The sequence below is a fragment of the Heptranchias perlo genome, unplaced genomic scaffold, assembly GCF_035084215.1.
Source record: "Heptranchias perlo isolate sHepPer1 unplaced genomic scaffold, sHepPer1.hap1 HAP1_SCAFFOLD_184, whole genome shotgun sequence".
Lineage (NCBI taxonomy): Eukaryota > Metazoa > Chordata > Chondrichthyes > Hexanchiformes > Hexanchidae > Heptranchias > Heptranchias perlo.
In genome coordinates, this window is record NW_027139120.1 from 721,258 (window position 1) to 737,636 (window position 16,379).

Sequence of the window (16,379 nt, forward strand, 5' to 3'; positions counted from 1 at the left end):
TGCCCTTGAGAAAGTGGTGGTGAGCCGCCTTCTTGAACCGCTGCAGTCCGTGTGGTGAAGGTTCTCCCACAGTTCCAGGATTTTGACCCAGCGATGATGAAGGAACGGCGATACATTTCCAAGTCGGGATGGTGTGTGACTTGGAGGGGAACGTGCAGGTGGTGTTCCCATGTGCCTGCTGCCCTTGTCCTTCTAGGTGGTAGAGGTTGCGGGTTTGGGAGGTGCTATCGAAGAAGCCTTGGCGAGTTGCTGCAGTGCATCCTGTGGATGGTCCACACTGCAGCCACTGTGCACCGGTGGTGAAGGGAGTGAATGTTTAGGGTGGTGGATGGGGTGCCAGTCAAGCGGGCTGCTTTGTCCTGGATGGTGTCGAGCTTCTTGAGTGTTGTTGGAGCTGCACTCATCCAGGCAAGTGGAGAGTCTTCCATCACACTCCTGACTTGTGCCTTGTAGATGGTGGAAAGGCTTTGGGGAGTCAGGAGGTGAGTCGCTCACCGCAGAATACCCAGCCTCTGACCTGCTTTTGTAGCCACAGTATTTATGTGGCTGGTCCAGTTAAGTTTCTGGTCAATGGTGACACCCAGGATGTTGATGGTGGGGGATTCGGTGATGATAATGCCATTGAATGTCATGGGGAGGTGGTTAGAGTCTCTCTTGTTGGAGATACAGAGTAAAGCTCCCTCTACACTGTCCCATCAAGCACTTAAAGGGCAGGTACAGCACGGGTTTGATACAGCCATTGGAGTCATTCATAAGGCAGTTTGTTCGGTGGGGGATGGGGAATTGTAGGTGTCTCTGGAAGGATGAGCTGGAGGGGCTGAATAACCATCTTCATTTCTAGTTATCTTACTGATCTGTCCAGTAATCACTGATGGATCTTTACTGTACTTAGCAATGACTAGAAGGTGAAATAAGGTCTGGTTCTCAAAGTGATCATTGATGCTGTGACCATTAATTAACCAGCACTGAGTAGAACCTGGCCTTTCAAACTCTGGGTGTTGTGTCATTGCGAACAGGGCTGTGACCATGGAAACTGTGACACTAACCAAGTGATCCCATTTTTTGCAGGGAGTCTGTTTTCCTTTTCAGAATGTCGGACATATCCTGTGGATCGAGTTACTCAATCAGTCAGTGAGGAGACACTCTTAAAATCCCCTTTGTGCCCAAAGATTTGCTGTCAGTGTCCCAGACCCGGATCACAGGGCAGCCTCTCTCCTGGTTAGAATGAGCGAGCAGCAGATGACTAAGACGGGAAGCAGTGTCCCTCAACTGTACACATCAGACGAGCTGGAGTGTAAGATCTGCTATAACCGTTACGACTCACGCACCCGAAGGCCCAAGGTGTTAAACTGCCTGCACTGCATTTGTGCCAAGTGTCTCCAGAAGGTTGCCAACCTAAGAGATTCCTCTCCCCACATCATCAGTTGCCCGTTCTGCAGGCAGGAGACGAGTGCGCCACAAGAGATCTGCCAAGTGCAGGATGACCCCAGCATTATGGCAATCCTCAGCCATCGAGAGAAGGCCAAGAATCGATCTCCCTCTGAGCTGGCGTTGACACCTGCCAATCTCACAAACTTCAATGAACCATCCAGCAACTCCTCAAACTGTCTGGTCATCACCCTGATGGAGCTCCAGAGAGATTCTTCCCCGACCAACAACACCAGCACGTTACCAATCATCGGCTACTATCGACCCTCCAGCGTGGACTCGTTGACATCAGTATCCTGTCAGCGGGCGACAGCCAAGTGCAGGCCGTGTCTATGGAAGGGCCTTCCCCACTTTCTCACCTGGATTCTGGGACTCTTTTACTTCAGCTCTGTACCCCTGGGTATCTACCTGCTGGTGATTCAGAACATCACCCTTGGAATAATCTTTGTCAGTCTCGTCCCTTCAAGCCTGGCCCTCTGTGTAGTCTACGGCTTTTGTCAATGTGTGTGCCATGAAACCTTGGACTGTTTGTCCAGATGATATCAAACATTATGCGGGATTCAGAACACAGTTTGATACTGTGGCCATATAGCTGAGATGTAACTCCCAACACGGCAGAAGACTAGAGTTATGTTAAACACACAATTTAACCAAAGTTCAAACAAAACAAATGTCAAGGGGGCCATATTTGGTTATCTTCACAAACTGCAGTTTCCTCTTCCAATCAACTCGAAGCTCGATCATGAGAATTTAAGAAAAGGCCATTTAGTCCATCCCTCTAGTACCCTACCTCTCCCATTAAAGCCCATGCTTCTAGTACCCTACCTCTCCCATTAAAGCCCATGCTTCTAGTACCCTACCTCTCCCATTAAAGCCCATGCTTCTAGTACCCTACCTCTCCCATTAAAGCCCATGCTTCTAGTACCCTACCTCTCCCATTAAAGCCCATGCTTCTAGTACCCTACCTCTCCCATTAAAGCCCATGCTTCTAGTACTCTAACTCTCCCATTAAAGCCCATCCTTCTAGTACCCTAACTCTCCCATTAAAGCCCATCCTTCTAGTACCCTAACTCTCCCATTAAAGCCCATCCTTCTAGTACCCTAACTCTCCCATTAAAGCCCATCCTTCTAGTACCCTAACTCTCCCAGTGTAGGCTCCATTGTTTCTGAACCCACTCCCCCATCTCCCATATTGCCCAGGTCCTGTGTTTGTTCCCCTGGCTTGGAGCCGCACTGACAGAAGACGCGGGAGCAGTGAGCTGGACGTACTGTCCATGAGGGAGTGAAGTCTTGGCCGCTACATTCCTGAAGGGATGGGCTCCAGATACATTTAGTCCTTCTGTTAGCGGGTACCTGGCTGTTAGCGGGTGGATTTCCACAATGTCCCCTCGCTCCTCCACCAAGGCTTCAGCAAGACATCCCCGAAATCCCAGGACATGGAGTAATCCCCAGGACATGGAGTAATCCCCAGGACATGGAGTAATCCCCAGGACATGGAGTAAACCCCAGGACATGGAGTAATCCCCAGGACATGGAGTAATCCCCAGGACATGGAGTAATCCCCAGGACATGGAGTAAACCCCAGGACATGGAGTAATCCCCAGGACATGGAGTAATCCCCAGGGCTCTGGGGGGGGGGGGGGTGGGGATAGTCATTCACACAGAGAGACACAGAGACAGAGCGACACAGACACAGAGAGACACAGAGACACAGACACAGAGAGACACAGACGCAGAGACACAGATATACAGAGACAGAGAGAGAGAGAGACACTGACGCAGAGAGACACAGACACATAGAGATACAGATAGAGAGAGACACAGACAGAGAGAGACACAGAGACACAGACGCACAGAGGCACAGATACAGAAAGACATACAGACATAGAGAGACAGACACAGAGAGACACAGACACACAGAGACACGGAGAGACACAGACGCGCAGAGACACAGAAGCACACAGAGATACACAGAGATACACAGAGACAGAAACACTCACATAGACACATACCCACCCACAGACACAGATCCAAACATGAACCCACCCACTTAACTTGAGCTAGTCCAAAACTCTGTTGTCCACACCCTAATTCCAGTTCACCCATCAACCCTGTGCTCGCTCAACCACATTGGAGAATTTAAAATTCTCACCCTTGTTTTCAAATCCCTCCATGGCCCTCGCCCCTCCCTATCTCTGTAACCTCCTCCAGCCCTACAACCCTCCGAGATCTCTGCCCTCCTCCAATTCTGGTCTCTTGCGCATCCCCGATTTTAATCACTCCACCATTGGCGGCCGTGCCTTCAGCTGCCTCGACCCTAAACTCTGGAATTCCCTCCCTAAACCTCTCCCCCTCTCTACCTCTCTCTCCTCCTGGTAAGACGCTCCTTAAAACCATAGGTTTTGGTTACCTGTCCTAATATCTCCTTATGTGGCTCAGTGTCAAATTTTGTTTGATAATCGCTCCTGTGAAGCGCCTTGGGACGTTTTACTACATTAAAGGCGCTATATAAATGCAATGCTGTAGTTGCAGACCATTTAAACACAGACCCACACACTGACACACCATCCAAACACACATACCCACTGAGACACCATCCAAACATATACCCACCCACTGATACACCAACCATATGCTGACCCACCCACACACACACACCAACTGACACACCATCCAAACACAGACCAACCCACTGATACACCATCCAAACACAGACCAACCCACTGATACACCATCCAAACACAGACCAACCCACTGATACACCATCCAAACACAGAGCAACCCACTGATACACCATCCAAGCACAGACTCACACACTGATACACCATCCAAGCACAGACTCACACACTGATACACCATCCAAGCACAGACTCACACACTGATACACCATCCAAACACAGACCAACCCACTGATACACCATCCAAACACAGACCAACCCACTGATACACCATCCAAACACAGACCAACCCACTGATACACCATCCAAACACAGAGCAACCCACTGATACACCATCCAAGCACAGACTCACACACTGATACACCATCCAAGCACAGACTCACACACTGATACACCATCCAAACACAGAGCAACCCACTGATACACCATCCAAGCACAGACTCACACACTGATATAGCATTCAAACACATAACCTCCCACCAGCACACCACCCAAACACATACCGACCCACTGACACACCATCGAAACACACACGCGTTGACTGATGCACCTTCCAAACACATATCCAACACATGATACAACATCCAAACATGTGCCCACCCGTTGACACACAATCCATATACAGACCCACCCATTGATACACAATTTAAACACATACCCACCCTCTAACACACCATCAAATCACATACCCACCCAAATGCACACAATTTAATAACATCGCCACCCACTGATACACTATTTAATTGTATAACCACCAACTAATACAACATTAAAACACACACCCACCCACTGATAAACGATCCAAACACACACGCACCCATTGACACACCATCCAAACACACACCCACCCACTGATACACCATCCAAACACACACGCACCCATTGACACACCATCCAAACACATACCCACCCATTGACACACCATCCAAACACACACGCACCCATTGACACACCATCCAAACACACACGCACCCATTGACACACCATCCAAACACACACGCACCCATTGACACACCATCCAAACACACACGCACCCATTGACACACCATCCAAACACACACGCACCCATTGACACACCATCCAAACACACACGCACCCATTGACACACCATCCAAACACACACGCACCCATTGACACACCATCCAAACACACACGCACCCATTGACACACCATCCAAACACACACGCACCCATTGACACACCATCCAAACACACACGCACCCATTGACACACCATCCAAACACACACGCACCCATTGACACACCATCCAAACACACACGCACCCATTGACACACCATCCAAACACACACGCACCCATTGACACACCATCCAAACACACACGCACCCATTGACACACCATCCAAACACATACCCACCCATTGACACACCATCCAAACACACACGCACCCATTGACACACCATCCAAACACATACCCACCCATTGACACACCATTCAAACCCAGGCCTACCCACTGATACGCCATCCAAACACGGAACTACCCACTGACACGCCGTCCAAACACAGACCAACCCATTGAAATATCATTGAAATGCATTCCCACCAACTGAGGCACTATTTACCACATACCCACCCACAAACACTCCATCCAAACACATAACTACCCACTGACACACCATCTAGACACAGACCCACCCACTGATACACCATTTAAACACAGACCCATCCACTGATACACCATTTAAACACAGACCCACCCACTAATACACCATTTAAACACAGACCCACCCACTGATGCACCATTTAAACACATACCCACCCACTTACACACCATCCAAATATATATCTATCCACTGACACAGCATCCAAACACATACCTACCCACGGATATACCATCCAAATGCGTCCCCACTTTTTGACACACCATCAGAAACATACCCACCCGCTGACACATAATCCAAGCACATGCACAGCCACACACACACCATCCAAAAATATACCCACCCACTAAAATACTATCCAAACGTAAACCTACCTACTGACACACAGTCCAAACACAGACCCACACACTACTTAAAGTATTTTCTCCCTTCTTCTTTCTTCCTTCTTTTGCTGATAGCAGATATTCTCCCTGTCCCAATCCCACACCAGTACTGCTCTCACACTAGGCAGGAGAATACGATGAAATTGGAGGGAATTCCATCATAGACACAAACATGGGGTGGAGTTTACAATAAATGAGCACGTTACCTGCTTTCACAGTCCTGAAACACGGGTCTTTTCTTACCCTGAGCTGGAAACCATCAGGTATTGGAGATTGGAACTGCAATCAATTCTGATATAGGATCCCAGCCAACATGTCTTTCTCTTTCAAATGTTGATCAGCAACCTGTGACTCTCCAGCATTTTCTGCTTTTATTGTAGGAGGTTACACCACGGGTAATTTTACAAGTAGTTTCATACATTATGTCACAGGTAATGTCACAGGTAACATCATGTATAATGTCACAGATAAAGTCACAGACATTACAGGTAATTTAGAAAGGTTGGGGGAGGAAGAAGGGGGTGGGGTAGGTGTACTAATTAGAGACAATGTAATGGCAATGGAAAAAAGGGACACAAGTAACATTAAGATAGAAACAGAATCCATAGGGATTGAGACAAAGGATAAGAAGGGATCGATCACGTTAATAGGGATATTCTACAGACCACCCAATAGTGGGAGGGAAGTGGAGAATGAAATATGTCAACAAATCAATGAAATGAGTAAAAGACATTGAATAATAATCATGGGAGATTTCAACTCCCCCCAAATAAACTGACAAGAAGAGGCAGTGAAAGGGGAAAAGGGAATGGAGTTCATACAGTGTGTACAGGACTCCTTTCATACCCAGTATGTGAGAAGCCCGACAAAAGAAGAATCACTGCTGGATCTAGCAATGGGAAATGGACCAGAACAGATAAGAGAAGTAAGTATGGGGAACATCTAGGCAATAGCGATCATAACATAATAAGATTTAAAATAGTGATCGAGAAAGACAAAGACCAAAGTAATAGATTGGAAAAAAGTTAATTTTGAGGGGATGAGAATGGAACTAGGAAAGGTTAACTGGAAAAATTTTGACCAAGACACACCATCCAGATACAGACTCACCCACTGACAGATATTTAAAACGGTGATCAATAGAGTTCAGGAGAAATATATTCCTCAAAAAAGCAAGAACAAACTAACCAATAAAGAAACACCATGGATGAATAAAGAGATAAGAGTAAAACTGAAACTAAAGGAAAGGACACACTCTAAGTACATGGACAATAAAGGGGAGGATGATAAAAGGGAATATGAAGAGATTAGGAAATAAGTCAAAAAAACAATTAGGAAAGCAAAGAGGAACTACAAGATTAAATTATCAAGGAATATCAAAATAAATAGTAAATTGTTCTATAGACACATAAATAACAAAAGAAAAATCAGGATAGTGATAGGGCCACTAAGGGATGCACAAGATAAACTCACAGGGAAGTGGCAGAGATATTGAATAATGACTTTGCCTCAGTATTTACCAGGGAGACTAACAAGGTGGATATGACATTAGAAGAAGAGATCAAAAAAGATATAAAGACTTTTAAGATAGAAAGGGAGGAGATAATTGATAAACTAATGAAACTTAGAGAGGATAAAACCCCTGGACCTGATGGATTACATCCGCGAATATTAAAAGTAGTTAGGGAAGAGATAGCAGAGGCACGATTACACATATATAAAAATTCATTAGAAAAGGGAATAGTGCCAGAAGACTGGGGGACAGCTAATGTGATTCTGATATTTAAAAAGGGAGATAGAACAAGTCCAGGGAACTATAGACCAATTAGATTATCAGTGGTAGGAAAGATAATGGAATCCTTACTCAAAGATGTAATAGAAAAACATCTAAAAACCAAAACTATAATAAAGAATAGTCAGCACGGATTTCAGAAGGGAAAGTCATGCTTGACCAACACAAAGAGGAGACAAGGGTAATGTAGTAGATGTAATATATTTGGAGTTTCAAAAGGCCTTTGATACGGTACAGCATTGTAGACTCATGACTAAGGTCAGAGCATGTGGAGTCAGGGGACAGGTAGCAGAACAGATAGCAAGCTGGCTACAAAATACAAAACAGAGAGTAGGGGTTAAAGGTAGTTACTCAGACTGACAAAAGGTGGGAAGTGATGTTCCACAAGGGACCGGTGCTGGGACCACTGTTGTTCACCATTTATATTAATGATTTGGACTCAGGAATTGGAAGTACAATTTCAAAATTTGCAGACGACACCAAATTGGGGGGTGTGGTTAATACCGAGGAGGATTGTGACAAAATACAGGAAGACATTAATAAACTTGCAGAATGGGAGTGTAATTGGTAAATGAATTTCAATATTGATAAGTGAGAGGTGGTGCATTTTGGTAGGAAGAATAAGGAGGCCACATATTGCTGGGATAATAAGAGTCTAAATGGGGTAGAGGAGCTGAGGGATCTGGGGGTACAGGTACACGAATCACTAAAAGTAGCGATGCAGGTTAATAAGGCCACTGGAAAAAAGCAAATCAAGCACTGGGGTTCATTTCCAGATGGATAGAAATGAAAAGCAGAGAAGTTATGCTGAACTTGTACAGAACCTTGGTTAGACCACACTTGGAGTACTGTGAACAGTTCCGGTCTCCATATTATAAAAAGGATATAGAGGCATTGGAGAGGGTGCAAAAAAGATTTACAAGGATGATACCACTGAGAGGATATCCTTATCAGGAAAGATTGAACAGGCTGGGGCTCTTTTCTCAAGAAAAGAGAAGGCTGAGGGGTGACCTGATTGAGGTCTTTAAGATAATGAAAGGGTTTGATAGGGTAGACGTAGAGAAAGTGTTTCCACTTGTGGGGGAGACCAGCACTAGAGGTCATAAATATAAGATAGTCACTAATAAATCCATTAGGGAATTCAGGAGAAACTTCTTTATTCAGAGAGTGATTAGAATGTTGAACTCGCTACCACAAGGAGTAGTTGAGGCGATCAGCATAGATACATTTAAGGGGAAGCTAAATAAACACATGAGGAAGAAAGGAATAGAAGGATATGCTGATAGGGTTAGATGAAGATGGGTAGGAGGAGGCTCACGCTGACATAGACAAGTTCGGCCGAATGGAATATTACTGTGCTGTTGACTTTATGTAACTCTATGTAATGTCACAGGTAACATCATTTATAATGTCACAGGTAACATCATATATAATGTCAAAGATAATGTCACAGGTAACATCATATATAATGTCAAAGATAATGTCACAGGTAATGTCACAGATAATGTCACGGGTAATGTCACAGATAATGTCACAGATAACATCATATATAATGTCACAGATAATGTCACAGGTAACATCATATATAATGTCACAGGTAATGTCACAGATAATGTCACAGGTAACATCATTTATAATATCACAGATAATGTGTCAGGTAACATCATACATAATGGTACAGGTAATGGCACAGGTAATGTCACAGGTAACATCATATATAATGTCATAGATAATGTCACAGGTAACATCATATATAATGTCACAGATAATGTCATTTATAATGTCATAGATAATGTCACAGTTGATGTCATGGGTAATTTACTATCCAAAGTCAGTTCAGTTGAATGTCAGAGCAGGCTCGGGAGAAGTTTTATAAACCGGACACTCCGGAGTCCACAGGCACGATCGGGCTCCACTTGTTGTAACTCTGGGCTGCAATGAGCTGTAGCAGCTTTAGCTGCCACACTATTAACTAGACCGTTATATGTTAATATTCTACACGCTGACACTGAACCAGATGTCCAGACCACTTCACCAAAGGTGGGACCCATGTGTGAGCCTGTGTTTAGCTTTGTCACCTGTGTATTCTCTGGGTATAGTCCAATAAACCATTATATATCAAAGATATCAGCTAGGTCCTCGTGTGCTGATTAGAAATAACGGTGGTCATGGCCGTTGTTCCGGCGCTACACGGCCTCGCTGACATCCAAAATGGCATCTTGGATGCGCACGCACATTTCCAGCGTGACATGCGCCAGACGCCATCTTGGTATCGGAGTTAGCGCAGGCACAGATAACGAACGCTGGAATCATGCAGAGTAGGGAGAAAATGGCTTCAATCAGTGTCCAACCTGATTTAAAGTGATAGACGCCATTTTGGGACTTAACACTCAACTCAACCCACAGTCTTAACCCCGACCATCTGACCGTGTCCAAGAGTGCCTGGAGGACCTCCCAACACCGCTGTTTAATGGGACCATGCAGGATTTACAGGTTAGTGGCTCGATTATTGCTTCTGACTGCCGAGACATTTCTAACTGTTTTTGGAGATCTCCTACACTTGAATACTAGAACACAGGGACATAGCCTGACATTGAGAGCCAGGACGTGCAGGAGTGAAGTTTGGAAATGCTTCTACACGCAAAGGGTGGGAGACGTTTGGAATGCTCTTCTGCAGACGGCGGTTGATGCTAGCTCAATTGTGAATGTTAAATCTGAGATTGAAAGATTTCTGTGAACCAAGGGTATTAAGGGATATGGGGCTAAGGAGGGTATATGGAGTTAGGTCACAGGTCCACCATGATCTCATTGAATGGTGGAACAGGCTCGAGGGGCTAAATGCCACTGCCACTTGCTGCCTCCTGATATGCTCCACCTTCTCCTGCAAGAAAGCAGAACGTGTCTGGCTGATGTGCCTGTCATGGTTGAATAGCTGCCAGTGTGTGTGGCCTGTGGGTTGTGGGTGGGCGGCTTGCAACAGTGGTAATGTGTAAGGGTGAGAGGAAGCATCTGGTTGGAAGAGTTGAGTACTGATGGAAAGAGTTTGTTGGTATGTGGGTGATGGGGGGTGTAGTGTGTGGTGCAGTTGGTAGGAGACGCCACGTGACAGTTGACCTCATTCATCTTGACCACTCGTGTCAAAGCATTGAACTGCTTCCTGCACCGCATCCATGTACATGATGCTGTTTGCTTGGCATTGACTTCGTCCCCCGCTGCCTTTTGGATATTTGTCTGGAGGGCCTCTTGACCCCCACCCCCCCCGAGGATATAGGATGCCCCTCCTTCTGTCCACCTCTTGCATCAGCAGAGAACCTTGGTGCAAGCACCCTCGCAGGCCTGGTACAAACTCAGATTGGCAGATTGGTGAAGTCTGGTGTGCAGATTGGAGGATGTGGGATTTAGTAGTGCGCAACCTTTATTCAATGTTTTAACATAACTCATCAGTGTGTAAATATAGGGATGGGACCTGCATCTGCGTTTTACATATGCGATGTCTGATCTCCGTTCAGACTCCGTGCAGACAGTAGACTGTTATTTTCAGCAAATAACCAGGTACCAGCTAACTTTAAGAGATTTCTAAGAAACATCCTCCCTTTAAGAGATTGGGCTCCCCTGGTGGTGGATAGTGTGAATTGCATTGATTCCACGTGCAAGGCCTGGAAGGGAACGCTGATTGCAAGCCGGCCGAAACTCGCATCCTGCCTGCGCAGGGGCCATTGGGCGTGGGGTAATAGCGCATTATGCTACCCGCGCCCAAAAACGGCCCTTATCCAATTTCCCCCCCCCCCCCCCCCCCCCCCGGCTGTGTCTGGGGGTTTGGCCAAAGGCTGGATTTTGGACTTGGTCACAGCCTGGGAAGAGGGCAGTGATTTGTGGCTGATGTTAATGAGCACCTTTGGCCCATGGTTCCGCTACATGTTGATAATTACACTCTCGGTGTGGGCCGAGTTAACGAATGACAATTCAATCACCAGCCCCAAAGTGCAAGGAGGCAGCGTCAGCTGCTTTAAACCGAGCTGTGACTCCCTCCACTGAACCCTCTCATTCCCCGCAGACGTGGGGCACTCGGAAGTGTTGGAGAAGCTAGCTTTTCTGGCTCTGTCACTGAGCGTCTCATGTAGGGTTACCAATCCTCCAGGATTGCCCTGGAGTCTCCAGGAATTAAAGACTAATCTCCAGCAAAGCCCGGGAGAAAAATCAGAGGGACGTTAAAAAAATGGGTGTATTTTTAATTTTTGTTTATTAGTTATAAAAATATTGGAGAAGGATAAAAAATGGCTGTTTAACTGGGTGAGGCAGTGGGAGGTGGGAGGTCATGTGATGAAACCTCCAGGAATACGACCAACCAGAGTTGGCGACTCTACCCTCACGAGTATGGGATGGGGGGGGTTGCTATGGTAATGGTTTTAACAGCAGCAGAGAGAAGATCTGAGGAAGGATGTTTGGGAAGAACAGCAGCCACTTCAGGGTATTGGCAGGATACAGAACTTGGATTTATTTAGGGATTTATTAAGTCCTCAGGGCATCCCAAAGCGTTTCCCAGCCAACGGATCAGTTTCACAGTGTTGTCACTGTTATTAACCAGCTGGTACCTCACTCACTGACCCAGAACCACCTCCTGTCACCCCCTGCTGTAATACCAGACCTGCAACGATGGGCTTCCACAGCACAGGCTCCTGGAGCAAGCCAGTGAGGGTGCGGTGGTTCTGGTCCTGGACCAGTAGCCCAGAGGTTGGGGGTGGGGTTCAGATCCCACCACGGCAAATTCTGAAATAAGGTTTGGTAATTTGTGACACCAGCAAAAAAAAACAGCCATTAAAGGTGCTGGGTTATCACAACAACCCGACTGGTTCAGCAAAACTGTGAGATCCATAAAAGAAAGAGCCAATTATATCACACCTTTCACAACCTCACAATGTCCCAAAGTGCTTTACAGCCAACGTTTGAAAGAAGTCACTGTTGGATTGTGGGAAACATGGCAGTCAATTTGTGCACAGCAAGATCCCATAAACAGCAATGTGATAAATGACCAAACAATCTCTTTTGGTGATGTTGGTTGAGGGATAAATATTGGCCCAGGACACCGGGGAGAACTCCCCTGGTCTTCTTCGAATAATGCCGTGGGATCATTTACATCAGCCTGAGAGGGCAGACAGGGCCTCAGTTTAACACCTCATCTGAAAGACAACACCTCCCTCAGTGCAGCACTCCCTCAGTACTGCCCCCCAGCCCATCCCTGCCCTACATGACTCCAGTCCCACATCTTGTGGTTGACTCTGACTGCTTCCTGAAGTGGCTTAGCACCATCAGCCCACTTCAAGCAGAAGGCCCACCATCACCCCCTCTGCAACCAGCCCCACGGTGGGATCTGACCCACAGGTTCCACTCACCACAGCGTGAACGGGGGGGGGAGCGGCTGGTTGGGCTATTCAACTATGGGGGGCGGTGAGCTCACCGCCCCCCCTCATCCTTCTAATAGCCGCACTCTGAATCAGATGCACAAAAGGAATTTTAACGAGCCCAACTCCAGAAATAACGGTGGACTCAGTGCTCATTCCACAGGCAGACATGAGTCCTGCTCAACAACAAACAAACAAACAACACGTGTTATCAGACACAAATTGACATCGAGCCACATGGAGATATTAGGACGGGTGACCAAAAGCTTGGTCAAAGAGGTAGGTTTTAAGGAGCATCTTACAGGAGGAGAGAGAGGTAGAGAGGGGGAGAGGTTTAGGGAGGGAATTCCAGAGTTTAGGGTCTAGGCAGCTGAAGGCACGGCCGCCAATGGTGGAGTGATTAAAATCGGGGATGCGCAAGAGGCCAGAATTGGAGGAGGGCAGAGATCTCGGAGGGTTGTAGGGCTGGAGGAGGTTACAGAGATAGGGAGGGGCGAGGCCATGGAGGGATTTGAAAACAAGGATTAGAATTTTAAAATCGAGGCGTTCCCGGACCGGGAGCCAATGAAGGGATGGGAGTCGGTGGCTGGGAACGGAGTTTGAGGCGGGGACCAAAGACAATGGCTTCAGTCTTCCCAGTATTTAGTTGGAGGAAATTTTTGGTCATCAGACAAGCCGTGTGACAAATGAGAGAGAGTGGAGGGGTCGAGGGAGGCGGCTGTGAGGTAGAGCTGAGTGTCGTCAGCGTACAGTGTGTTTTCAAATGATGTCACCAGTGGACGTAGTGTATTTAGACTTCCAGAAGGCATTCAACAAAGTGCCACATAAAAGATTATTGCTCAAGATAAAGAATTACTGGATTGGGGGTAATATTCTGGCATGGGTGGAGGATTGGTTATCTAACAGGAAGCAGAGAGTTGGGATAAATGGTTCATTCTCGGACTGGCAACCAGTAGCCAGTGGTGTTCTGCAGGGGTCGGTGCTGGGTCCCCAACTCTTTACAATCTATATTAACGATTTGGAGGAGGGGACCGAGTGTAACATATCAAAGTTTGCAGATGATACAAAGATGGGAGGGAAAGTAGAGAGTGAGGAGGACATAAAAAACCTACAAGGGGATATAGACAGGCTGGGTGAGTGGGCAGAGATTTGGCAGATGCAATACAATATTGGAAAATGTGAGGTTATGCACTTTGGCAGGAAAAATCGGAGAGCAAGTTATTATCTCAATGGCGAGAAACTGGAAAGTACTGCAGTACAAAGGGATCTGGGGGTCCTCGTGCAAGAAAATCAAAAAGTTAGTATGCAGGTGCAGCAGGTGATCAAGAAGGTCAACGGAATGTTGGCATTTATTGCTAGGGGGATAGAATATAAAAACAGGGAGGTATTGCTGCAGTTATATAAGGTATTGGTGAGACCGCACCTGGAATACTGCATACAGTTTTGGTCTCCATACTTAAGAAAAGACATACTTGCTCTCGAGGCAGTACAAAGAAGGTTCACTCGGTTAATCCCGGGGATGAGGGGGCGGACATATGAGGAGAGGTTGAGTAGATTGGGACTCTACTCATTGGAGTTCAGAAGAATGAGAGGCGATCTTATTGAAACATATAAGATTGTGAAGGGGCTTGATCGGGTGGATGCGGTAAGGATGTTCCCAAGGATGGGTGAAACTAGAACTAGGGGGCATAATCTTAGAATAAGGGGCTGCTCTTTCAAAACTGAGATGAGGAGAAACTTCTTCACTCAGAGGGTAGTAGGTCTGTGGAATTTGCTGCCCCAGGAAGCTGTGGAAGCTATATCATTAAATAAATTTAAAACAGAAATGGACAGTTTCCTAGAAGTAAAGGGAATTCGGGGTTGCGGGGAGCGGGCAGGAAATTGGACATGAATTTAGATTTGAGGTTAGGATCAGATCAGCCATGATCTTATTGAATGGCGGAGCAGGCTCGAGGGGCCGATTGGCCTACTCCTGCTCCAATTTCTTATGTTCTTATGTTCTTATGTCAAATACTGTAGACTGGTCGAGAAGGATGAGGAGGGATAGTTTACCATGGTTGCAGTCACATAGGATGTCATTTGTAACTTTGATAAGGGCAATTTCAATACTGTGGCAGGGGCAGACACTTAAGAAATAGGAGCAGGAATAGGCCATACAGCCCCCAGTGCCTGCTCCACCATTCAATCAGATCATGGCTGATCTTCGACCTCAACTCCACTTTCCTGCCCGATCCCCATATCCCTTGATTCCCCTCGAGTCCAAAAATCTATCTATTTCAGCATTGAATATATTCAACAACTGAGCATCCACAGCCCTCTGGGGTAGAGAATTCCAAAGATTCACAACACTCTGAGTGAAGAAATTTCTCCTCATCTCAGTATTAAATGGCCGAACCCGTATCTTGAGCATGTGTCCCTAGTTCTAGACTCTCCAGCCAGGGGAAACAACCTCTCAGTATCTACCCTGTCAAGCCCTCTCAGAATCATATATTTCAATGCAATCACCTCTCATTCTTCTGAACTCCAGAGACTATAGGCCCATTCTACTCAATCTCTCCTCATAGGACAATCCTCTCATCCCAGGAATCAATCTAGTGAACCTTCATTGCACCGTCTCTAAGGCAAGTATATCCTTCCTTAGATAAGGAGACCAAAACTGTACACAGTACTCCAGGTGAGGTCTCACTAAAGCCCTGTACAATTATAATAAGACTTCCTTACTCTTGTACTCCAACCCACTTGCAATAAAGGCCAACGTTCCATTTGCCTTCCTAATTGCTTGCAGTACCTGCATGTTAACTTTGTGTGTTTCGTGTACAAGGACTCCCAAATCCCTCTGAACACCAACATTTAATAGTTTCTCACCATTTAAAAATGGTAACATCTGATTGGAGGGGTTCAATCATGGAGTTGCAGGAAAGATGGGCATGGATTTGAGAGGTGCCAACACAATCGGGCTGGGTTGGAGGTGGGGAGTCAAATATCAGCTGATATGTTGTCCTATTAATTGAGCATCTCTGGTCTCCACAACTATCTGGAGAGGGGTTTGAACCCTGTACCTTCTGACTCAGAGCTGGGAA

At 46.3% G+C, this 16,379-nt stretch overlaps 1 protein-coding gene across 1 annotated transcript; it reads left to right on the forward strand.

Annotated features, from left to right (window-relative positions):
* Positions 1–1,142: 1,142 nt before the first annotated feature.
* On the forward strand, positions 1,143–1,968 carry LOC137309846 (E3 ubiquitin-protein ligase RNF182-like). The gene has a single exon (XM_067977860.1). It carries the CDS (start codon positions 1,225–1,227, stop codon positions 1,966–1,968), a length of 744 nt encoding a protein of 247 aa, XP_067833961.1. The 5' UTR covers positions 1,143–1,224.
* The last annotated feature ends 14,411 nt before the right edge of the window (positions 1,969–16,379 follow it).